Source organism: Stegodyphus dumicola, chromosome 4, assembly GCF_044657685.1.
Source record: "Stegodyphus dumicola isolate Sdum_Otavi_A_Nest chromosome 4, ASM4465768v1".
Classification (NCBI taxonomy): Eukaryota; Metazoa; Arthropoda; class Arachnida; order Araneae; family Eresidae; genus Stegodyphus; species Stegodyphus dumicola.
Window position 1 is genome coordinate 27830337 of NC_140771.1, and position 26862 is coordinate 27857198.

At 35.3% G+C, this 26862-nt stretch overlaps 1 protein-coding gene across 2 annotated transcripts in view; it reads left to right on the forward strand.

Annotated features, from left to right (window-relative positions):
* The window catches only part of LOC118183740 (glutamate receptor ionotropic, kainate 2-like), a 63933-nt gene that overhangs the window by 27476 nt on the left and 9595 nt on the right, over positions 1 to 26862 (forward strand). Inside the window, exons 11-16 of one of the 2 annotated variants that reach the window (XM_035353339.2) lie at positions 365 to 726; positions 10620 to 10818; positions 11701 to 11926; positions 13532 to 13803; positions 16110 to 16337; positions 21099 to 22252. In XM_035353339.2, the coding sequence (XP_035209230.1) occupies positions 365 to 726; positions 10620 to 10818; positions 11701 to 11926; positions 13532 to 13803; positions 16110 to 16286 (1236 nt within the window). In that variant the 3' untranslated portion in view covers positions 16287 to 16337; positions 21099 to 22252. Of the gene's footprint in view, positions 1 to 364; positions 727 to 10619; positions 10819 to 11700; positions 11927 to 13531; positions 13804 to 16109; positions 16338 to 21098; positions 22253 to 26862 lie in introns of those variants that run through there. The other variant, XM_035353338.2, reaches the window with a different exon arrangement.

The following is a 26862-nucleotide window of genomic DNA, read 5'->3' on the forward strand; positions in this document are numbered from 1 at the left end:
ACGCACTTTCATAAAAAGGGTGAATTGATTATCCTTTTAATTTTAATATTTTAAGTTTTATGACTTAGGGGATTATCCTAGTTCTTCTACTCCTGCCTTAGCATCAGTGGCTGAAATTAGTCTAATTCTACTTCTAGCCGACAGTGGCACTGGGCTGAAATTTTGTCTAATTTTGCCTCTGTCTTTAGCATGTTCTGTTTCTTCTGCATGTGTTATATAATGGGAAAAGTTTGTCTTCAAGCTTTTAATCAAAATTTTATATAAGCTAGATTTTTTATAATGAAGATTTCGACGGCACTCTATCGACGACACTATAAGACAATAAAATTTTGTTGTAATTGAATTTGATTTGTTTCTCTTGCAGCGGGCTGATATTGCTATTGGCGATCTTACCATCACCTTCGATCGCGAGCAAGCGGTCGATTTCACGATGCCCTTCATGAACCTTGGCATCAGTATCCTCTTCCGAAAACCTACCAAGAAGGTACCGAAGCTTTTCTCATTTCTTTCGCCTCTCTCGCTGGAGGTCTGGGTATACATGGCGACGGCGTTCCTGGGAGTCAGCCTCTTTCTCTTCATCGTCGCCCGATTTAGCCCTTATGAGTGGACCAATCCTCACCCTTGCAACCCTAATCCAGATGTGCTCGAGAACCAATTCACGTTGCTCAACACCCTCTGGTTTACAGTTGGGTGCTTAATGCAACAAGGCTGCGAACTCACTCCTAGGTAAGTATCAGAAACATTAGGCAAATGCTACAATATATCGCTTGAAACTAATACTATTATTCCTATTAATGTTTGACATCTTTGAAAGACCATTTATTGGATTTACCATACGTTTCATTTTACACCCCTAGACGTGCAAAAGTCATCTGCAGTGAAAACTTTCAATCGCGATGCCTAAGTGAGTTGTTAAATCAATACATAATTTTATAAAAAAATGAAACTTTTAAAGCTCACAACATTTCCGCGATTAGTGACATCGTTTAATTAATCCCATTAAACGCTCTCAGCAACCTCTTCACCACGCTGCTCATGCACAATAAATTTATCATAAATGCCATTTGTTAGCATAAAAACTTTGGAATGAATTAGCTGTTAAGATATTACAAAGCGAGGTCAATTTTTTGTTTGCCGCGTGGAAGGTGATAGATTTGTCATGTTTGAGAAAATCATCGTCTACCGACCTCTGAAATTCCATCATGAACTTATTAGTTGTCATGTCCGAAAGGAGCTCCAGATGCAAAGCTCGAGTGGGCGAACATGTGAATAGTATAATATGCACTGTGTTCAAGGGTTTCTTACTGCATACAAAATCTATTCCAATTGTAGTGAACATTTTGGAGGGTGCAACGCTTTCTGGCTGAACTAGGGCCTTTGTTTGACTACCCGGTAGCGCTTGGAAGAGTTTATAAGAAAAGCAGTTACGAAGTATGTGTTTGATGGCTTCACTTAGAAAAGGATTTCCCTGTGTATAAGAAGATGCACTGAACATCGCCATTTTGTTTCTTTATTTTTGTGCTTTCGAAGTAGAGAGATATGTAATATATAGAATTTCTGACAATTATAATGCAAGCAAATTTGATTTGCTTCTAATCAATACAGTCTTGTATACACCCTATATAAACATGCTATAAATTTGGAATAACAGAGAGTTTTCTGCATAAGGTATGCAAATGTTTCAGGACTACATTACAGTTTTCGAAAGATAGAGTGACATCGTATTTCCATAGCAATTTCACAACTCGACATACCTCTGTTATTTTGTAGAAATTACGGAATCTTCTAACATCTTCATCCATTTTATGAGTGATTGACGTATGAATTACGAACTATGAGTTACAAGTAAGGAAGTAACAGTAGTTTTGGAACGAAATTCGCTAATAATCCAACCAAAAATCGAAGTTCCCATGGCAAGAGTTTACGCTAATTTAACAGGTGACTCGGGGTTGATGACAACATTCCAATAAAAATATATGCACTAGTCAATATTTCAGTAGCTATGTTATGGGACGCGTCATATGAATCAGCAAGCTTCGGTTTCTATTTACGAGCAAGAAGTGCAGTACTTAATGATGCAGTAGGGCGATATGTATATGTGTTTCTGCTTTCAGATGCTTTTAGGATGACTGTAGATTTATTCCAGACGTTGGAGAGTTCAAACTGTACTCGACATCTAGGCTGTGCAATGCTTGAGGAAGATTCAAATGCTCTAACCTGCAGTGAATCTAAACTAATGACTTGTGATTTTAATATATCTACTAAAAGTCAATGTACTAAACTCAGCTGGCTTCAACCATCTAAAATGCAGCGAGTTGATTTGTTTATGACCATTCGGCCAGTGATATAGATTCGAACAGTTTGTTAGTAAGTAAAGTTAGGAGCAAATACACTTATCTGAATAGTAGAAGTAATGGAGAAACTGGAATAGTTTTTGGATCTTTACAGATTGAAATACGTTTTGCAATTTGAAAATTATGTCGAAATTCAGAAAGCCTTTTCTATGCGGCGTAATTTTTGAGATTATGTCTTCGATTCATACAAAAGAAACACATACTAGCACTCCTTAGGTTTACAATACGCGTGTCAATATCAGTCAAAGTTTGTTTTACTAATATAAAGATATCAAGATAGTTATATCAATATCAGTTTTGAAGCCAGTGCCTGTTAGTATCACAGAATTGGCAAAATGCTGAAGGTTTCTTTCAACGATTTTGAGTTTTAGAGGTAATATTTAGGGCTGCTGTAGAAGAACTAAATAGGTAACCAACTGATTTCTCACATTTTTTCTTTTGAAAAGTAAGTGCTCTTTCCATTTCTTCTGCAAGAAACTTCTGATGTGCTGTTTCCACAATATATATTCGCAATATATATCCCACAATATATATCCTCAATATATCAATCAATATATATCCTATATATAAAAGGCCTGGAGGGTATTCCTAGAATTGTATTATAGCTATAGGAATTCCATATAATGTGGTATTTTTGTGATAAAGTCTTTGTCCTCTTGGTAAAATGCAAATACATTGGGTAATAAGTTCAAAAGGAAAGAAATTTCATTCTTCGATTGATTCCCAATTTTAGAAGACAATAGAAGACTGAATAATATATTTGTAAGTGTATAAAATGAAATAAAATATGTTTACGAATATTTTAATTGATTTAATGGCTTACTTCATATAGAGTAGGATCGAAAAAATGATTTGTATGCTATAAAAACAAAGCAAACAAGCTTAATGTGAGATATCGCTTTTCCAGATTTACTTCCTGACTTTCGACATGCTAATGCGAAACAAGATTCGCATTGACATGTAATTTTTTCTGTAAACTGTGATGCAGCTGAAGTAGTTACTGCCACTCTGTGAGAAAGCAGTAACTGAGCTGGGTGTTTATTACCCCTAAGTGAGTAACTGAAGGATAGAAACAGTTCTTCCAAGAGCAACTCAAACATACTGGATAGGATTGTTTTCTAGAAAATACGTTAGCCACTCTACATAAACAATATTTTAGCACTCAAGTTGTTCGTCTACCAGCCTTGCTCTACTTTGTGTCATTAATCAAGCCTCAAGATTGGTTCAAGGAGTTGATCCTGTACCCATCACCCTTTCGGCTGATAAACTGAAGAGAACTTATATTACATCACACTCCAACGAAAATCTTCAATGATGTTATTAGGCTGTTGTATATATTTTTTATTCCAACTTTTAAAACTTTTATTGTCTAATTCTGAAGAAAATCTTGACTCAACCTCGAAACATACATTGGATCACAGTGGATAAGTCGTTCACTGAAGATATAACTTAAATCCAATTCATCAGTGCTCAATCCTCAAAGGTATATACACTCATGTCCATTAATTAAGGATAATGCAAAGTCAGGCAAAGGAAGAGTTAGAAGCAAAACAAATTTTTCTTATTTGTAAAGCTTATTTATTAAACAAAAGGTAAAGAGGAAAAAAAGATGCTATATGTTTGATATTATTAAAAAAAATAGCGATTTTTTCTCCCTGGAGCAAATTACAAAAAAAAAAAAAAAAAAAAAAAAACCTATTTACAAAAAAAAAAAAAAAAAAAAAAAAAACAATATTACATGGTTGGTATAATTGTTAATAAATTGTATGTCTCCCAGACGATGCAATACAGTTCGTACAACGCCTATACATGCTGAGTATTATTATTGAGAAATTATCGATCTGATCTTGGGGGACATTAGACCACTCAAAAAGCAATGCTCTCTGAAGTTCCGGTAGACATGTATGAGGAGGTTGACGGGCTGCAAATCGTCGGCCAAGCATGTCCCACACGTGCTCTACTGTATTCAAGTCCGGTGAGAATGCTGGCCAGTCCATACGGGTGATATCCTCCGATTGAAGGCATTCGCTTACTATGTTTACACGGTGAGGACGGGCGTTGTCATCCATAAACACAAATTGGGCGCCCATGGCGCCCCGAAACAAACGTACATGTTGTTCCAGAATGACGTCCCGATAGATTTGGCTTGTCATGGTTCCAATTTGAACATGCAGGTCAGTTCTGGAACCCAGAATAATTCCACCCCAAACGAGCACTCCTGCACCACCGTAACGGTGTCGTTCAATGATGTTTTCTTGGTGGGAACGGGTACCTGGATCTCTCCATATGAAAGTCCGACGAGAATCAAACTGCAAGCTAAACCTGGACTCGTCGGAAAACATCACACAAGCCCACTGTTGCGGTGTCCATAATGCATGCTCTCTACTCCAGGCTAACCACAGGCGACAGTGAGTTGCAGTAAGTGGAACGCATCTGACAGGTCTACGAGCATATAGACCAATCTGTCCTAAGCGTCTGTACACGGTCTGCCTTGAAATTGTCCTACCAGTGGCTGAAGAGAGCTGACGAGACAGGTCTGAGGCTGTGCTCTGCCTGTTTCTTTTTGCAGTAACTGCCAAATACCGGTTCTCATTCGGCGTTGCGACTCTGGGGCGACCTATGCTGTAACGTCTACTCACATTACCATCATCTTGGAATCGTTGCCAAAGCCTGGAGATGACACTCTGGGAAATTCCAAGTTCGTCTGATAATTCCAGTTGGGTACGCCCACATTCCAGACGGCCGATAATTCTACCACGTTAAAAGTCATCCAAATGCGTCCTTTGTGTCATAACTATTCGGTTATTGCACTAAAATGCTTATAAAGCGCCTGCGAACAATTTTACTTCTTTGCCTGCATTCCTTATATATCACTCTCTTACACTCTCGTCATTGTGACGTACCATCGGTGTCATCTGGTTACTTCCTGAAATTTGCATATGATTCTTGAAGATGTGTGTAGTGATTTTACAGGTAATATATTTATTTTAGAGTTCGATTTCCGCGTGACTCCGAATTATCCTTAATTTATGGACATGAGTGTAATACATTCAATTCCAAAAGTTAAGCACGGAGAGGAAAATGCTAGTTTCCGGAAGCCAATCAGAATTGAAGAGGATTCAATTCACTGCAGAGGTAGCTGGAAGTATGCAAATATGTTAGGTAACAGCCAACCGCGCTTTCATGTCAAGAAATATGCAAAAAAGGCAGTCTTATAAGAAGTCAGCTTTATTAAGGGTTACAGAAGTTGATTGTATGTGCTGATAGAAGTTGTTTAAAACTTTCGTACAATTTGTTTTCAAGACATACGTGTTTCTATGACTTCCAGAAGACGAATGGAAAATTCTGAGGGCTGGCATGCTATGCGGCGCATTGAAGCAGGACAGTCGATCACTGATGTTGCTCTTTTCTTCGGCGTTCATCATTCTGTAATTTCACGTTTATGGAAACAATTCCAAACCACACAGACAGTTGTCCGAAGGCTGGTATCCGGTCGCCCAAGGGTTACAACCTCCGCGGAATATCGATATATTGCTATTGTAGCTAAGCGGAATCGCAGAGCGACCGCCACACGTGTGACATCTATGGTTACAGCGTCCATTGTTAAGGCGATATCTGAAGCTACTGTACGCCGAAGATTACGTATGAGTGGACTGTACGCCCAGGTACCTCGAGTTTGTGTTCCTCTATCCCTCTAATCAAGAGGGCACGATTACAGTGGTGCCGGGAACATGTCAATTGGAATGTGTCTGACTGGGGCAATGTCATGTTTACTGATGAGTCAAGATTTGCTCTAGAGCCAGATGACAAGTGTATAAGGATATGGCGTGAACAACGAACACGCAATTAGTCCCAAAACATCACCGAACATCACACATTCCGAGGCGGAAGCATTATGGTGTGGGCAGGGATTTCATTAGAATACCACACCGAACTGCACATCTTTAAATGGGTTCTTTGACGGCTGTCCGGTATGCGTAATGGCAGACCGCACATTGAGTTGAACAGTGTTAAACGAATGTCGCATACTGCGCATGCCCAGAAACAAATTTGGCGTAATTATTATGTTGGCGCGATTTGAAAAGAAGATAAACACGGTATGTGGTAGATGTACCGCCATCTGATTGTGAACACATCCGGCATTTAAGTTTTCGTAGAGTATACGTGCAATGTAAAGTAATTACTGTGTAAAATTAGATTTTTTTCCTGTATTGCTCGTACAACTGCAAAGTTGAAATTATTGTGAAGTAATGTGAAGCAGTGTTTACATTCAAAATGTAAAATATAATACTTATGAAATTCTGCACATTCCTTTGGAACTGTACAAAGTTTCGTTCAGAAAAAGACTGAAATTTAGGATATATTACTTGAAAATTTATTCATTATACTTTTAAGAAATAAAAACAATTCAGGATTTACCATACGTTACATTCGTACATACATAAAGAAACAATGAGGAATATAACAAGTGCTTGCAGATAACACTAAAGAAATTTTACAATTCTTTAATGCTAGTTATTAAATTCTTTGAAATGAGAAAATAAAAGCGCGAATATACGCTAACAAACTAAGCGAGATACTCCAGTTTACAATTACTGAATTATAATATGTAAACAAATTACATTTAAATAACGAATTATTACGAACATATGTTAACAAATATTAAATGCACTGTTATTGACAAATTAAAATGAAACATATATTAGAAAAATAAGCAAGTGCAATCGGCATGGACGTTAAAATAACTAATAAGCAAAGTTCCACAACATTGCAATTTTAAACATCACTCGAACACACTCGACAGCCATGGAGATCACAAATAAGCTAACGTAGGGTTGCTTAGTTGCCAATATTTCTCTCCGCGCCAAAGGTACACCATCAAGCATGCGCAGTAAGCGAAATTCGCTTAACACTGTTCAACTCAATGTGCGGTCTGCCATTACGCGTCCGGTATCGAGATGAAGTCCTAGAACCCATTGTGAGATTGTACGCTGCAGCAGTTGTCCCTACTTTTGCTTTAATGGACGATAACGCACGTTCCCATAGAGCTGACATCGCTACCTGGAGAGTGAAGGGATTGCGCGTATAGCGTGGCTAGCATATTCGCCCGATCATTGAAAATCTTTGGGATGCTCTCGGCCGTGCTGTATCTTCATGTTCCCCACCTCCAGCCACTCTTATTGAGCTGGAAACTGTTCTACAAGAAGAATGGCGATTGCTTAATTCTGCGGTGGTTGACCACCTAATTGAAAGCATGGTCACAGGGTGTAAACTCTGTTTACAGATGGGGGATGATCACATACCCTATTAATGTTCTTTTTTTTTTTTTCTCATTTTATGCTGTTTGTTTCCACTTTATACATAATTTTGTTTAAGTCTCCAGTATGTCATTATCTGATAACTTACAAAATTTAATATTGTTTTCATTTCTGTATATAATTATTGATTTTTTTAATGCATAAATATATATGCTACTTTCCTGCCGAATTTTGTGTCAATCAAAGCAGTATTTGTTGATATTTTTGAATTTTACATCTTCGTGCTTAACTTTTGGAAGTGAGTGTATGTGATGCTATTTAAAATTTAGCCTTCGTATCGCAGTATTGTCAATATGCAATATCTTAGCAACTGCTGTTCGTCAGTAATGTTGTAGTTCAGGAACGACTCGGAACGGATCTCCAGATTACTATCATCCCAGAATTGTCCATAAAAAAGAAACTGGATTGCATAACCTTAAATCTCCTAACAAATCGCCAGTATTGAGGTTCTTCCAAATACATTCTTTATATTATAATAAAGATAATCTAATCCAAAAGTAATTCTAACATTCGTCAAACATATTTTTGAGCACTGAAATTTTCATATAAAAAAATGAGCGCTTTTCACGCCATGTTTCATTAGCATTTCCCTCAGAAAATTGCTTTTAGGTACATAATTTTATATTTGCCTATTCACAGTAATAATGTAGAGACATTAGGATATTTTTTGGAGGCCGGAGAGATGAAAAATTAACAACGCCTTCGCCGGGAATCGAACCACGGACCTCTGGAATACCGGGCCAGCGTGCAGAACCACTACACCACGAAGGACGCTTGGAAAGCGGGAGAAATACGTTATAATAATAGTAGCAGGTTTCATTCAAAAAAAAAGCACGTATTGAACGAATTCATTGTTTGAGAAATCACATAGAGAGGTGGTACCAGATAATTGTGTTAGACGCTTAAAATTAAACTATAAAAGTAAAAAATTAAACTGGTGTGGAGATATGTGAAAACGAAAATTGATTCAATTGGAATGATGTCTTAACCCCAAACAGTTATCAGGTTCTGTGTTCCTCCTTATTTGCTTTGGGAACATTAAATGTCCTGACTCGGAACAGGGAGCTTACTAAAGCTATGTTCAATAAATTTGGGAAGTAGTCAATACACACAGGAAGGGTATACGAAACCCTTTATTTTTCTCTCTTTACAATGATTTCCGGACTTCGGAATACAGAGACCAACCACTTGTGGTCTGAACGTAAGAATATAAAAATATTAACTAAACTCTAACTAAACTAACTTTGGATTAATCAAACAAGTGCCTAACTTCAAGATTGGCCGTATATTAACAAAAAGCCGTATGTAGTACAGAGAACTGCTAACACTACGATACGTTTAAAATTATCAAGAGGATTAAACCTCTGGCCTTGAAGGTAACCAGCAACCGAGTAAAAACTACTATGGCAAGCGGCCTGCTTCTAATAGCTCCTTCCTCTCTCTTGCTTGGCAAAAAGCCACAACTTAAGTACTTGGCGTTCGCAAGACAAATTTGCATGAATAAGTTAAAGCTTTTAATTCTGGCCGGAAGTAGAAAATAAGAAGTGATAGTAAAGATTTAAAATAAAATAAACGTTAGTAAAACTTAGCATCCTTACACAGTTAAGTGGCAAAAAGTGCATTCTTGATAAAAGTGATATTTAAAAAATAAGTGCATTAGATTTACCACTGGTTGGTTGATCTGTACAAGAGAAAATCCATGATTATATACCTACGAAATTTTACTTTTTCTGACCTCAAATCCAACCACAAAATCGAGTTCTCATCCTAACAATTTAACAAATGGCCGTGCTGTAAGAAACAAAAGTAGTAAGAAAATTCCGTTTAGTCAATGCAATGGTTAACTATTATGTATCCCAAGAAACAAAAGTAATAAGAAAATTCCGTTTAGTCAATGCAATGGTTAACTATTATGTATCCCAAGAATGACTTTGGCAGTGACGGAATTCTAATATTTAATCACTAGAAAGAGCGGCGGTCATACGAAATGACCGCTATTCTAGATATTATAAATTGATTATAAACAGATGATTGCTAATGCAAACAAATGTTCACGTTCCCCCTGACACGCTCGATTTGCGTTCAGTTGTAAACCATTTCAAAAACAGATGAGTACTAATGCAAACAAATATTCACCTTCCCCCTGACACGCTCAATTTGCCTTCAGCTGAAAATTCAGTTTAAAATACAATATCGGAATAAAATCGGGCAAAATTTTAAACTCTTTACGTGAAAGGATATTTAGCATGGGAGTTTGGGTAAACCTACCTGATGAGATGTACTACGCACAACTCGTTAGTTGGTTTCGTCTCCTTTAATTTCTCAACGTTTGCAAATTTCTAGGTAATTCATATGTAAATATAGTTAAATGCATAATAAGCAAAAATTGTATGAATTAAAAATATTTAAATGTTCTTCAATACCATGATAATTTAATGAAAACAATGATAACTGCATGTATGGTATCAGTGTATATGTACTATTTGAATGCCGTGGCAACTTCACCCCATTGGCTAGTACAGTTACTCAAGCAGCCAATAAACTATCGGCGACAAATAGACACTTAAGCCTCATATAATAAAATACGCAAGCAACCAATAAACTATAGGCGATAAACAGACACTTAAGCCGCATATAATAAAGATGCAGGAGGGAATTAAACATTTTGTTTTTTGTGAAAACTGTTTAGAGTATATCACTATACATCATTACATTGAGTTATTACAGTACTACATTATCATCGCATCCAAATTTAAGTTCTGCTGTTTGTTTTATATTGCATGACCAAATTTTCTTACATTCGTAGATATAACAGTAAAGTGTTCGAAGGCCATAGATATCTACGATTTTAAGCAAACATTTGCAACAATTCTACATTTATAAAATTATAAAAACAGTTTTAAACATTTATTTACGCAGATTTTTCCTGTTTATTTTATTTGCTTAGGGCTCTCTCCACGCGTGTCGTGGCTTGCATCTGGTGGTTCTTCACTCTGATCATGGTATCTTCTTACACTGCCAATTTGGCAGCATTCCTCACAGTTGAAAGACTTGTTTCCCCTATCGAAGGAGCTGAAGATCTTGCCAAGCAATCTCACATTCAATACGGTTGCGTAGACTCCGGATCCACTCAAGCCTTTTTCAAGGTACCTTAATTATTTTTAACTCTAATTTTTCAGCTTAGAGTAATAAGAAAGACTGTTCATAAGGACGATGCTTCATAAAAGTGCCGATATTTTTATGGTAATTGACCAGTGTTCGCCGAGAGAAAAGCCTTCACAACTTCTTGAAGATGCCAGCTATTTTATGTGTAGGGGCATTCTAACTTGAAAGGAAGAGTCTTCTTAAAGGTGCTGGTATTTTCTTGTCAGGGATAAACAAAAGTAGAATTTTACTTTGTTATTCTGATTAATAAAGCACCGTTGTATGCACTATTCTGAGTAATCGTTATGAAGTTTCTTTTTATTTAATTAGTTGGACTGAATTATGATAAAACACGCAAGAGTTATCTGTCCATGATATTCTAACAGAAATATGCAGACCCTCTTAAATGTATGCCACTCTATTTTCCTTTTCTTGAATTTACTAATTTAATGGTTTTAAGAGCACTGATTTGTACACGTGTGACGTTAGTAACAAAAGCTCATGAAATTTTAAGACACATAAAAGTTGAAAAACATTTTTGAGACATCTCGTGCATTTTTCTAACACATCAGTGTACTAGTTATACTGGTTTGGAATGTAATTAATTAGTATATACTGGTTAAGAATGTAATTAATTAGTATAATTAATATTATACTGGTTAGGAAAACCACTAATTTCAGATGTGAATATTCCCGATTTCAGCCTGTAAAAATAATAACCATTTCAAATGAATTGAGTTTAAAGGTAAATAAATTAGGTTGGCTAAAACAAAATGGCGGATATTTATATTTCTTCGAATGCACTAAAGACAGGGGTTACATCATTTTCTTAGTATCCTTGATGAATAAAAACTTTAGCAAATTTTCACTTTATATTTCTGCAGGAGTCGACGATTCCTACTTTCAAACGGATGTGGGCTTTCATGCAGAGTGCTCGCCCGAGCGTCTTCACCGAGTCCAACAGCAAAGGCGTGGAGCGAGTCAAGAAGGAAAACTATGCCTTCCTCATGGAGTCCACCTCTATTGAGTATATCGTCGAAAGAGAATGTGAGCTCACCCAGATAGGGGGCTTGCTCGACAACAAAGGCTACGGTGTGGCTACGCCTTCAGGTAAATGCGAAACCCTACCCCAGTAGTCTCATCTTTAGAGTCATATAAATATGTATTACACATTGGCTCTAGACGAAACGTAATTTGAGACAGATTAGAAACTAATTTTTTTTTTCTAATGATGCAATAGCTATCAAATACCAGACGCAGTCTTGTACCTACCTGAAAACATAATCTTTATTTTTTAATATAGCTTCTTCCAGTACTGAGCATATCCAAATCGAAACACTTTGCAACAGGACAAGCGACAGATGAAAAATGACAAGCATGAAAACATACACTGACAGGTGTCCACCTTGAAATCTGAAACTTTACAATATTATCAAGCAACTAGAAAAAATCTAAAAAGGAAGAATCATAAGTGGTTGGATTTAAAATGAAGAAGCTACGTTATTTCTCGTCAGAGAAGCGTAGAGTCATTTTGTCATTACTGATTACTAAACGGTTTGGTGTGATACCACTGGATAAATCATTACTCTTTCACTTCAGCAAAGGACTTTCCATACACTTTAGTAAGCATAACTTTAAATTTAATAACATTATTCTGGAAAAAAACCATTTAATTGTCAAAAGAAATTCTATGTCCTACTGTGCATTCACTTTTCTAATTACTGAATTTTTACTTTTTCTGTTACTTTCGAATCGTTCAGTATTTAGTTGTCATCTACAGCATTTTCTATGGCACCATCAAATATGAGCTGCTGTATTTAGACAAGCATCACTCGAAGATGACTTTAGACTACTGCGCAATGTGAATGCGGGAAGGAGAAAGGAATTATATGTGACAGAAAACAGAAATATCAAGTTTAATGTTTTTAAAAGCTATTGTCTATGATAAATGCCAATAAAAACTTCTATTCATAGCTAGTAACGGAAGATGAAATACAACTTTCCACTATAATCCAGAAACGAAACAATCAAAAATGGCATGAAAACCCAAGGGATCTCCCTGATCTCACAAGTTCAAAACTCAGAGGTCTACCAAGAAGATTTTGGTCATTATTTCTTGGGATTCTTATTGATTTTAAGCCACGCAATACCACAATTACATGTGTTTATTGACTCTGACCTATCGAAAAGCTGCTGTAGCAAATGCAGCAACAAAGTGTTATTTTTGTACTTCAGTGAGTGCTTCAATGTATAAGTCTCAGGTTTCACAGACTGCTATTCCACAATACCTATTTCAGTATCTCCAAATCGGGTGCTAAGTAACTCATCATTGTTCCCCAAACTGAAGTAGAAATTGCATCGTTTACACATTACGGCGATGATTATCATTAAGGATATCTTTCAAGAGTAACTAAAAGGCTGCCCCCCCCAAAAAAAAATTCGGCTTAATACTGCATTTAACGGATCGCTGTGCTATGTGTATTGAAGTCTAAGAGAATTATGTAGAAAGCTGACGAATTAGTTTTAGGCATTTATCTTGGGGGATCTTATTCCCCGCAGATCTTAAAAAATGTTTTTAATGGTTCTATGAACATATTAAATAACCAAAACTTTGATCTTTAGCATAGTATTTTACTTCTTCTGATCTAAAAAAGAGGAAACAAGATTTCTATAACAATTCAATAATTTCACTTTTTTGATTTGACTTCCTTCCAGGTTCGCCATACCGGACTCCGCTGTCGAGCGCCATCTTGAAGTTACAAGAGAGTGGCACATTACATGTGCTAAAGGAGAGATGGTGGAAGCAGAAACTTGGTGGTGGAAAATGCAGTAAGGATGAGACAAATACAGCAGGCTCAGCCAGCGCCTTAAGCCTCGCTAATGTAGGCGGAGTGTTCGTGGTGCTGGGGGCTGGACTCATCACAGCGTGCTTTGTAGCCGTAATCGAGTTTATTTGGAAATCACGCAAGGTGGACAGCGAAGAAAGGGTAAAAAGATTTTTTTCTTCACTGGACCTCCAATATATTTCAGTAAAGATTTTAGTTATATGAAGTTCCGAGTTTACATTATTTTCATTATGTTCATGTAGCATTCATTACATTATTTTCATATAGCTTATAGATTTGTGTAATATAAATCTTACTCAAAGCTTATAAGATGCAGTTTGTCTTTAAATTTTATTCGTACTTGTCAAAAAAAAAATTAATCAGAAAAGTCCGATGAGCATCTATAATCTGTGATGAGGATAATTTCTAATAATTTCTGCAGAAGGGTAGAAACTTTATAAGAATTGAAACGCCATCACATATCAAGCTGTAGTAAGGAATGGAAATTTTTATAATTACTTATATACAAAATTTTGTAATTTTATGTATGCGTCGATGAAAAATTTAACAAATAACACAAAGAGACTAAATTTTCACTGCTTATTCTCAAGTTTTGTCCAACTTGAAAACTTTTTTCTGAAAACTTGGAACGTTTTCATAATTTTTATTTACTTAGTTTAAATTAAAGTATGTTATGATGATTAATTAAATATTTTAGAACTATATTAAATAATTGTCAGTCTGAGATTTTAATGTCTCTTCGATATATTTGAATTACAAAGTAACCGACAAAAGTGTATTGCAGGCACCAAACTTTAGATTTCAAGTCGCAAATAAATATAAGTTTGAATTGTTTTACCTTGCAATATTATTATTGTTAAGGTATTTTTTGAAAAATATTTAGTAAGAGAAATTTTAAAGTTTATTTTTTTTTCTTAATATTTTTTTTTTAAATGTTGTTTTTAAAAAAATTCTAGCTCGTCAGCTGTTTTGAGTTCGTGCATGTGACCTGTAGGCAATTTGAGAAGACTTGTCTAAACCATTGTCTCCCAGCTTTTTCTCTGCCGCACAAGCCTAGAAAATGTTAATGAATATTTGTGTTTCCTCCTACAGATATATTCGCATGACATACAATAAGCACATAATTGGCAGCTGGCTGAATGATGACACGTAATACCCACTCAAAGACACTTATTCTGTCGCCTCCTCCGGAAATCCGTTTGACATCTGATCACAAAGGAAGCTCACACAACAACAGTTAAGTCTTATGATGCGGGAACTGAATCTGCACCCTTGGTTTCGGAATAGCAGCCATTTGCTCCATATCCGCTAACCATTTACTCGCTCCACTTTCAGGCCTGCACAATTTTCAAAATAAATAAAAACGAAACAAAGTTTTCAAACGTTTGCAATTTCTACATTGAAAGAGGCTCGAAGTGTTATTAAAATAAAGGAACAGCTGTTGCTATGACTGAAAGTAATGTTTAAGTTATTTCATAATGTTTGCCAGATTTGTTTCAAAATATTTTCAAATTAATTAATTTAAAAGTAAAAAAAAAATTATGAATAATTTTTCGCGTATTCACTATTTTTTGCGAATATAAGAATGCTTTTTGCGAATATAACAGGATATAAAGATGAAAGAGCATCTGTGCAAATAAAAAGATTACAACTTGAATAATAATGATTACATATTCACTTAACTGATTCATTAATGCACACTAATTCAATACTTGAAAAACACTGCATTCATTGTGTATTCTACAGTTTGTTTTTCCAGTTCAGAAACATGATGAAAAACGATATATGTTAGTCCAATTTGGTAATTAATTCTAGTGTCATTTGTATAACACGCAACTGTGAAATTATCTTCAATGGAGTTGTAAATTTAGTTAAAATTCGCAAAAGGTCAGCAGAATGAGGAAGATCCTCAAACGATACCTTGGTATCGAATATGAATTTGCTGATATTATCTTTAAATTCTTTATGACGTAAAACATGAAGTTCGATCGGGGGACTCACACTTGCGAAATAGGCTTCATAGCTTGTTCTGTAAGACACATACAACATTCAGTAAAAGTCTTCTTTGAACTCTGCGAAGAAGACGGGAATTAATCTTCTTTTCTAAATCTGTTCCCCACATTCTAGAAGCATAGCAAACAATGCTTATAATTATATCCTGTTTCTAAACCGTATTAATAAGCTTAGGTTTTTAACCAAAAGTATCGCAAGAGACATAATTGAATCATAAACTAAATAAATATAAGAATTTTAAATGGTTAACTTCAGCTGATGAGAAAGGAACTTTTATAACAAGGAAGATAAATTTTAAAAAACTTGCGGCAGTTGGTTAGCAACAATATCTTTAGTTAAGAATAGATAGATTTTTTTAAAACTATTACATTTCTTCCGAATATTTAAATATGTGAATTAAAATAAGGGTAGCAAAATCTTATATTTTTTTACAGGAGCCGCTCTGTGTGCTTTTCTGCAGAGAGCTTCGATTTGCCATCATGTGTGGCGGTTCAACAAAACCCATCGTTCCAAAAAGAAACCCCGATGACAGGCAACCACCCGAAAATGGTCTCCCATTCATGCCTCTCACGGGCTTCAGCAGCGTCACCACTAAAGAGACATTCTCTTGACAGGAAGAAACTGGGGGTGGAATACCCCTAGAGCCTACCACTGACGAACAGGTAAGAAGGAAAAGTAACAAATGTACAATGCTTTATAACAGGTATAAAAGAACAGCATCTAAACATTCTCGTAGGCACATTAAGTGTGGCTGAGCCTTCCTAACTATTAAGCTCCGCCTTGCGAATCTTAGTTGAGAGAAGAAGTTGATTAGAATTCATTTATTAAAACAAAAATGAAGACTACCGACAACATTTTATCTTTTCTCTGACAACAAACGAGCTGCAAACTACTGTTGCCACACATACTCAAGTAAGTACTTATTTTTTTGGGGGGGGGGGTTCCTTGTGCTACAAAACAAAAACGTGAGCCGTTACATTCGGCACCACTCAAAACAAAATTTTAAAAAATGAAATTCATTTTTAGCTTAAAGCGTCTTCATCCGAGCTGTCATCTTTTTTGTTAATTGGTGTATCTCGCTTGAAGTACGACCGAAGATGTTGAATATGGACAACTTCCAAAAACTTGTTCTATAGTATGGTAAACTTGATGTCGTAGCAAAAAGACCCATCTGTACGAATGTTAAGAAACGGTCCCTCGAATTTTGGAGAGAATTTGTGATCTTGTTTCGGCCAGTGTTATAATGCGGAATCCTATAACGCGCTGAACTTTCGTGAGGGAAAACCAGAGATCGTTGTCTTTCTTAATATTTATTTTGAAACTTAACGCATGTTTTCTTGATTAAATAAAAAGGAAAATCATAGACAATAACAAAACGGGAACGATATCAGCTTTCTCGTCGCATTATGCGACTTACTTCTTCGGCATTTCTTACACAAAAGCCCTTTTTTTTCTTTACATTTACCAACTATGTCCACGGAGACTACCCAACGGGGGTTGTTCTTAACAAGCCTTTTCTTTAATTCCTTTTCGGCCTTTGTAGTGGACGCTGGAGTATGTTCCCATGAGAAAAGGAAGTTCTCTAATAAAAACCTTGTTTTGTTAAACCTGATGTTTGTCACAATTTCTTCTATTGAATTAATGGATCTGCGATGAAATCTGCGTTTGTTCGCCAAATGTACTTCATACACATAATTTGCGGCTTCGGCTTTGGCCAAAGATAAAAGAATGCTGCCTACATGCGGTCAAGTCGTAAATTCACAACTTTTTTCACGGGGGAAGCTGAAAAGGAGAAAATCCTGCTCGGGGTCGTGAGAAAATGTAGGGGTCGTTTAAACATCTGACTTCTCTGCATTCAGTTTTATGCAGAGGAAAATACAAATTGAATTCTTGGAATGAATGCAATTTTGTACAATGAAAATGTATTATTGAACGATCAGGAGTAGATATTTGAAGACAGATATTTGTTACATGAATGAATTTGTAGTAAATATTGAGTTTTGCATTTTGAATGCTATGTTACATGTATGCAAAGTATCTGAGTATCTGAGAAAATAGTCTTAATCCAAATGGATTTCACCCTTTTCACGTCTAAGGACTGTTTTTCAATTACATTGTGGTCGCTGCTTTTCGGTTAATTTTCTAATGCCATATAAACATTAAATTGTTTTTACTTAAGACTTATGAATAAAATAACGCAAACTAGACTGCAGAAAATTCTTCAGAATGAAGTTAATAATACTGAAAAATACATTATTGATGAACCTTTTGGTTTTATATGTAGTAGTTAATATGGAATCCTTAAATTATATATATCTATGTATAGGTATATATAAATGGAACAAATATAGAACAAAATATAAAATATCAAAGAAAAATATTTTTAATATGCAATGTTAATTACCATAAGTATATTTATGTAATATCAATATAAATGGTTAGTTAGGTTTCGTACATATATAATTTATTTTTATATTTTGTATTATATTCAGCATTGTATACGTATTTGAAGTTTAATTTTACTTGTACTCGTTTTGTTTGGGTTACGACTTTAAGTGAGAAAGAATTGTTAGGGCTTTCATAGGAATTAAATTATAGACAGTCAATTAAGATCCGACTTTTCCTTTCCTTTCTTTTCCGTTTGTATTTGCTGGAAGTAAAGTCATGATTTCTTTGTTATCTCAAGTCTTTCCTGATATTGCTTAAATTACGAGCCTATAGAGACTACTTGTTTCGCCTTTCTCAATTTTAAAGCTTATTGACATATAAATGCTTTTTTTATTGTGAAATAATTTATGGTTCTTTAGAGTTAGTTTCTTTATATGGCATTACCAAACACATAGTGGGAGTTAAAGCTTCTGGAAGTTCTCGAGATTTTAGAGGAGGTTCTTACAAGGTTTATGTTCTCCAAGAGAAAAGTATCATTCTTTTGAGAGCTTTCGAATTATTCAAGGAAGGGACATTAGGCATCAGAGGGATTTAGGTCTCAAAGAAGCAGCATTACTGTCATATATATGATAACTCCAAAAGGTACTGTGCCATGGGTAACTTTAAAAGATTTAGTGACAAAAATTCGATTATTATTCCAAAATGTCCTTTCTGTGTCTAAATACTATGTTAAATCTATAATGATGAATAAAATTAAATAACACTAGTGAAATACTAAAATATATTAATTACATTATCTTCAAATACGAAATTCAGGTTGGAAAAGTACGATTGAGGTATTCAGGTACAAGTGTTAAAAAGAGCCAATTCTAGCAGCCTTTCTTGTAAAACAACTTAAAGAAAGACTTTAAACGTGGAAAAGATATGGTTTAACAGTCGAAGAGCTACTTTGGTTAAATGCGTTGAAAAATTCTGAGATTTTGGTTTGAAGTGAGAAAACTTATAATTGGATTGAGGAAAAATCTGAGAAGGAAATAGCTAAGTATTTGAATTTTAAATAAAATCTACTGTTCAATATAATTTCGAGATACCTTACGATAAATCTGTTTGAAAACAGACCACAAACAAAGAATCTAAGGAGGTTCGTTGAACGTGAAGGAAAACGAATCGTTAGAAATTTTCTAAAATGTTTATAATTCTAAAACTAATCAGAAGTGAATAAAGATTGACTTTGGAATCCCAGCGAATATTAGTAAGTAATGCAGAAACTGTTAGAAATGTTTTAAGAAAATGTAACTTTTATGAATAGTTCGAAGAAAACCATTACGTAATAAAACGAGTAGAAGGGCGTGACTACATTTCACGAAGACCTGTATTAAAAAGCCTCAAATTTTTTGGATTTCGCTTACATGTTTTTAGATGAAAATAAATTTAATGTTTTGGAAGTGATAAAAAGCAAATAGTGCGGCAAAAGCTCAATACTGGATTTTACATGAAGAATCTTACTGCTTCAGGTATCGTCTGAAGGTAGCCAGATGGTCTTGAGCTATGTGAGTGCTTGTGGCGTTAAAACTTAACTTACAGTTTTATGGCAAAATTAACGAATTTATGTATCTAAATATTTTAAAACGAAATCTGACAAAAAGCACACAAAAAATTTACACATTCTCACATTAAAGACGATGATCCGAAACATAATTCCGATATTTACAAAGTATGGACTTTATTTAGTTTTTCATATTGTAACGAATTTTGTACATAGACAGATGACTTTGATGCAGTCATTTGTCAAATTGTTGTATTTTGCTGCGTAATATAACATGAAAAATCTAAAGAGACGAGCTATACGGGGAAAGCAAGAATACAGGGGCAAGTCCATTTAACATTGAGAAAATTGGTATCTCGGTAATTTGGCGAGATACCGCCAAGATGACAACAGGTTTGGCGACTTATTTTATCGCCAAACTTGGGGAGGGTTCGCCAAAAGTAGCCAAACTTTTATTATGGTTTTTGTCTCTGCATTACCGTAATAGGTATTGCGATCGAATAAATAATTGATCACTATATTAGTTGAAACTCGACCCTCATATTGCTTTCCAGTAATTTCGAGAAACAGAAAGTACTAGAAATATCTCGGCGGCCGGTTGAAACCTATATAAGGCGGGAGAGAGAGCATCTGCTCTTAGTTGTTGTTGTTATTATTGCGAATTGTTAGTTCAGCGTGAACTGAGATATCTCCGGGTTACCTTTCAGTTTAGATGCGCTTTACATTGTGTTGTGTTTACGTTTTTAATAATTTGAAATGTTACTATTGATTGTATTCTGTGATACTGTGAACACCTGTATGAGTATTTCTGTATAAAATTTCAGAACTTTGAAGTGTTTATTTTGATAAAATAAATTTTATTAACCTATCATCGGACCTGTATGCATTCAATATATTACGAACCCGTACACACACAACAATATGTAATCAAAATGCTTGAGCATAGTTCAGACTTTAATTCTATTGAGCATATTTGGGATCATTTTTCAAGATAAAATTAATAAATTCAGAATTTCCAACAGAAATGAATTTGGAGGAAAACTCACTACAGAATAGGAAACATAGAAGCTAATCTCTATTAAAATCTTATAATTGTTTTTTCAAAAAATGTCAAAGAAGCTTTTCGTGCTCAAGTCCTATTTTGACTCGTGTGTGTGAATAATAGAGCATTCAACTAACTCATCTGCAAATAAATGGCAATACTGAGTATTTTTTAAAGAATTTTTCTTTTGGAACTTGGTAAAGACAAGAGTTAGAATTCTAAAGATGTGATCATTTGTGTTTTCATATTTTATGTGATGGTGTAAAGAAAAGTATTTGTGTTCATTTAAGTGTATATGTATTCTACAAAGTGTATATTCTTGTATCTTGTATTAGTTCAAGCACACATTAAACTTACATATATTACAATAAGAATATGCATAGTTTATCCAATAACTAGAATATATTACTTTCAGAACAAGATTTTATTTGACATCTCTTTCCCCAGGTACTATCATTCCCAAGATCATATTTAGAGGAAGAGGGTTTTCCCAGGTTCATCTATACCAGTGATTTATAACCACAGTATAGAGTTTCCTTTTCTTTTGTAGCATAAACTGGGCAAAGCTCCTAACAGACTTGGAGTGAATTATTGCTGCGTCTGAAGTTAACGACAAAGACTTGAGAAGATTACAAAATAGCCTTTTTATTATTAAACTTTTAATATAAAGTGCACGTAACATGCGTAATAGAATCAGCCAACAACTTGTGGCAATTGAACAGTTAGTTTCAAATTTAAAACTAAATCTAATAGCCAAAGGCTACACAACTGATTTAACGGAAAGTTGGCTAAAACTTCTCACCGGAGCAACAGTTTAAATCTCCGCAATTATACTGCAGAGCCGAAGATTACAATCTTATATGAGCAAGCGAAACCTAGCAACGTGTATTCTACAGGCAGAAACACACTCTGTCTTACATTCTAAAATATTTTCCTTAAATACCCTAAACCTTATTTGTATTCTGGTAGGAAAATGGAAAGGCGAAGTGATAATAAAGGCAGAAATTTTAAATAACTGGTTTTACAAAATAATGACAAACCTACAAAAACTTGTAACTGCAAGTCAACTTCCAGTAATTTACTGAAAGCTGATTAACCAATCTGTGGATTAAGCAAACCTTATATTTAAAAAAAATGCTGTTTTGTTTGTAACTGAAGAATATAAAAATGATTACAATAAACCATCTGCGTAAAACAGATACATACCTCTCGTTTTGATCTTTGATTTAATCTACGTAATTAAATGAACTTCTTGAGATTAAACTGCTTGAAAATGCAACGAATTGTTAACAGAATTTTTCTGTTAGTTATAAAGTTAGAGTTATTTATTTTTTTCCCTAATCTTTTTAACTATCTTCAGGTTAACGTTATTTTGAGTTAATATCGTTCTCAATTTTCCTCGTTCTTCGTCTCCATTCGAGGCGTCCTCAATATTTCTCGTTATATAGGAATTGACTGCACATTGGTTATATAGGAATTGACTGCACATTGGTTATATAGGAATTGACTGCATATTGGATATTCGCAGTATTATACTGTATTATTATTGTTATCTTAATGATTGTATGTATAAATATTTTTATTGTAAAGGAATTACAATATTACATTTCTTACTATTGAAAAGTAATTTTTGATAATAATTATTTCATTACACATTCATTAAATACAATTTTATAATATTAATTAAACTATTCACTCACATAACTATAAGCTTACAGAATACTTAATGTAATTCAAGGTAACAGTGTTGCTGAAAGCGTCTAACATCATGACAACCATCTGAATACATGTATGTGTGGGAATGGAGGGTGATGCATTATCATAAAACAGAAATCGCACCCAGTTGTTCCAACTATCCAGTTTTATTTCATTCGAGTCTATATCTGTTCCAGGTCTAATTGTCTAGGCGCGATCACTAAACACCTCGTTTAAAACAAAATATCGGCTTCAAAAACATCAATTCATAGATAATAAACTCAAAAACTATTACATTTTAAGATTTTCGTCACGCGATTTTATCTTTTGTAGTCTTTCGAAAAAATTCAAGATGAATTTTAATTTAAATGGATAGTTAGTTTTTAATTCCTTAGTGACTTGATTCCTACAGCGTTCGGCCATCGACGTGTGAGGACCTCTGAACACTGAAATACTCAACATGAAGAAGAAAAATTATATACTTGAAAAGAAATGATACCTTCCAAAAAAAAAAAAAAAAATGTTGAGGGGAAAGGAAAAAAAGTATTAAACTGAATGATCTCAAGTTGCAATTCCAATTAGACCAGGGCTTCATATGATCAGCCCAAGGGTTCATCATAATATCTTACTTTTGCTACATCGTAGTAATCATGTGGCTTTATCTTGGCCACTTTGTAAGGTCCTAAGAACTTGTGTGTCTTAGCTTGAAAACTTCTCTTAACTGGATTCTTTTTATGGCTACTAAGTCGTTGACTTTGTAGAGTAGAGAGGTTTTACGACGTCTATTGTATTGTCTTCGGTTCTCCATTTGCACTTTGAAGATAGTATTCGCTTTGGCCTCTTTGCGAATAGTCTCTTTCTTCTGGATTGTGTATTTGTGTCACTTTGCGTAAGCCTGTTGGTATTTTAAATCCAAAGCTCTTACCTTCTTTTGCAAGGGATCGATCTCTTTGTCTGTAGCTTTGAGTTGAAGTTTCAAAGTCTTCATAACAGAACTTGTTCTTTGATAACTTTATTCAAACGCATCATTTCTCCAAAAACTGTCATTCTTTTCCTTTCTATGTTGCATATATGTCTCTTTAATTTTTGTAATTCTCTGGTTTTGTTTAATTAGTCTACTTTCATACGTTTCATTCTACTGTCTCTCTTTGTGATCTGACTTTTTTAGTGTCCAATCAAATTTTCTATGCTTTACATATTCATTTTTTGGCCAAACCCTTTTGAGAAGATGCGATTCGTTGGTCTTCCTCAATTTAAGCATGTCTTCCTCCAGTTTTTTACTGAGATTCTCAATTTTTGTTTGGCCATGATCTTGAGAGCTTTAACTTGTGCCAAATGTTTCTCGAATATTTCTGCCCTTGTGCCTGCATTACTTTTGTCTTTAATCAGACTGTTAACCCTCTCATTCAAGTTTTCGATGCGTTTAGATGCAATTTCTGCTTCCAAACTAAACAAATTTCTCTCCTCTATAGTGCCGCTTAACTCTTTCTTCAGTTTATCTCGTTCGATTTTTATATTTTGGAAATTAGCAGTTAAGTTTTCCATAGTTTCAGTCTTTGTTATCAATTCATTCAGCAATTTTTGTTGCATTTATTCGTACCTCGTTTCATTTTCAACTGACTCATTCTTGTATTGGTTGATGAGATCATCTTTTTCTTCAAGATTTCTAACGAGTTCAGCCTGTTTCTCCTAAGACATTAAGTTCTACTCATAAAATCATAATTTTACTCATCCCTTTATTCTCGTTTTTAAAATGCTGCAGATTTTCTTCAATGTTCAAAAGTTCATCCATGCCTGTATGGTATGTCTTAGAAAAGTTGTAGATATCTTCTTTTGCCGGTGTATGTTTGCCATGCCTAACTCATCGTCTTCAAATTATCATCTTCAAGTCAAATCGTCATCGTCTTCAAATGTTCAAAAATTCATCCATGTCTGTATAGTATGTCTTAGAAATGTTTCAGAAATCTTCTTTTGCTGGTGTATGTTTGCCGTGCCGTAACTCGTCGTCTTCAAATCATGTTTTAATAGATTTTTGTTACGTTTTTTGGGCTTCTTTAATTCTTGCACATGACGGTATAACTGTTTCATGTCATGATTTTACGTCCGAATGAGCTTTTGTCTTTATTATGGCGCGACAGAGGTTCAGCATCTTCAATGCTATGTTTGTTGACAATACACAGTTTTGTATATAATGTTTGTTTAGGTTTGATTTTCTTTCCGTTTCCTTATTTGATGAGATATGTTTTCTTACTCGATACCTAGCCAAAGCAAAATTTTCAGCCTTTCCCCTCATAAACATAGTATGATTTCTCTGACGCCGGAGGAATCACGTCAGGTCCACTTCTATTTTGATTTCGACTAAATGCTTCGTCCTTCATAGTTTATTTTTGAGCAAATGGTACTTTCATTGCATTTGAGTGAAATCTAGGAGTATTTATTTCAGACAATAAATTTCCGCGCGATGAGAAATATAAATCCCATTCTTGCAGTAATTGGGTTGGATTAAACCATGTTTTACCTTCTCGAACACCTACGCATTCTTTCGTTTTAAAATCCAAAGTTTCATACAGTTCGTCTGCAACAATTAAATCGCACAATTTTTTACGATTCTTCTGTATTTTCCTAATCTGACAATCAATCGCGATGCAAACTGAGCATGCGATTCGTTTGCTGAGCGGTGAGCTTGTTTAAAGTTGTTGAGGATCTTTTTTGGTTCGACTTTTAACCCTAGCAAATTAATTAGTATTTCGTCTTACAGACACAGACACACCGGGTGAAGGACCTCCATTCCCAGGTCCTCATTATACGGGACCCATTCAGAGTTTGAAATATCCAACACCCGTGGGATCTCGTTCTCGCAGGCGCAACCCCCGCAGTCCCCGTCTGGCTTTTACTAAGCATTGGCCAGAACGCTTCGTTGCTAATTTTAAAACGCTGTCACCTTGCCTCCGGGCACCACTCCATCAGCAAAACCACATTCTATTAAGGTGCTCTGTCAGTTCCCGCCACGAAAACTGAATGGGGTCAAACCCCCGGTAACTCAGTCGACAAATGCACCATGTAGCTCCACCACAGCCGAAGGAACAGACACGACAGTACCAGTACGGTCCCTGCCAAGCCTGAACCAACCTGAGTACAAAGCCGAGATACTTCAGAAAGATTCGAAACTTCTTTTACGACAAATACGTTTTCCAGTAAAATGAAAAACAAATGCAATACATCTGGCTTCTCAGGAACAGGGATTGTAAGCACTGTAATACTTTTTATAAAATTTTCAACGCTAATGTGCATTTCTTCTATCTTCAGGCAATGATTGTGTTCTTAAATTTTCTAGTTCAACGTGTTTCTCGATTTGAGCTAGCTTAAAGTGTTCTATCTCTATCAGATATTCTTCGGTTCAGGCGAAAAGCATTCGCAATTATCGGATAAACGCCAAAAGTCGCTATAACAGTGGTGGCGATTTTCTAATACTTATGCGTTTCGAATACATAGCTGCAGGTCAAGATGAGTAGGATGATGATGCAGCAATTAATTGTCATATCATAAATTCCAGTTGCAGAATGAAACTCTCCTCTTAACTTCATGAAGCGAAGATGACATAGAACCGACCGAGACGATCAGTGCAGGATTTACGTAAAAGCTACACAAGCTATAGCTTAGGGCCCCTACTTCCTTGGGGCCCCCCAAAAACCCTCTAGGTACCCGAAAACTATATTTGGCACTGACATATAATATCTGGACTAAGGGCCCCATATCACAAATACTCGTAGCTTGGGGCCTTATCAAATCTAAATACGGCTCTGGAGACGATAAGCTACTCCTACCTGCCAGTAGCCAGGCTTGGCTAGAAAAATCTGGGAGCATTCGTAAGAAAATGGGTGTGCGATTAACCAGTGCCAAGCAGAGTTAAAAAAAATTTCAACGATGGAAAAAAAAACCGTTTCTCACAATTAATCAGTCTATTTTTACAGTAGTAATCAATATTTGTAGTTACGTAACATAATAGAAGCAAGGCAAAAACAAAAGCAAAAGCAATGAGAAGGGGTAGGTATAACATACGTATTAGGTAAAATACAAAGTCTCAGGTTATAAGATGTTATGAGATATGTTTTAAAGTGGCCATTGGCGTTTTCCTATTTACATGAGCATTATAGTCATAATTCAGTATTGGTATGGTGGCATTATTTACACCCGGGATTTTCCGGTAAATAATATCGTCCAGTTTGGCCATGCATACATTAATTTCTGGTATCTTGAATTCACTGTGAATCGCTGAGTTTCGAATGAACCAATTGCAATTCCCCGCTTCTCGGAGTGCAATATTTTGTACAGTTTGCAGCTTCTGCATCGAGGTTTTACATGCATATCCCCAGACAGGGAAGGCGTAGGTAATAACGAGAAGCAACATAGTCTTGTAAATGAATACCATATTGTCAATAGATAGAACGCTGTTCCAAGCAATTAGGGGAGCGAGTGTAAGCTTACGCATTCGGAACTTAGTAAGAATTTGTGTGAT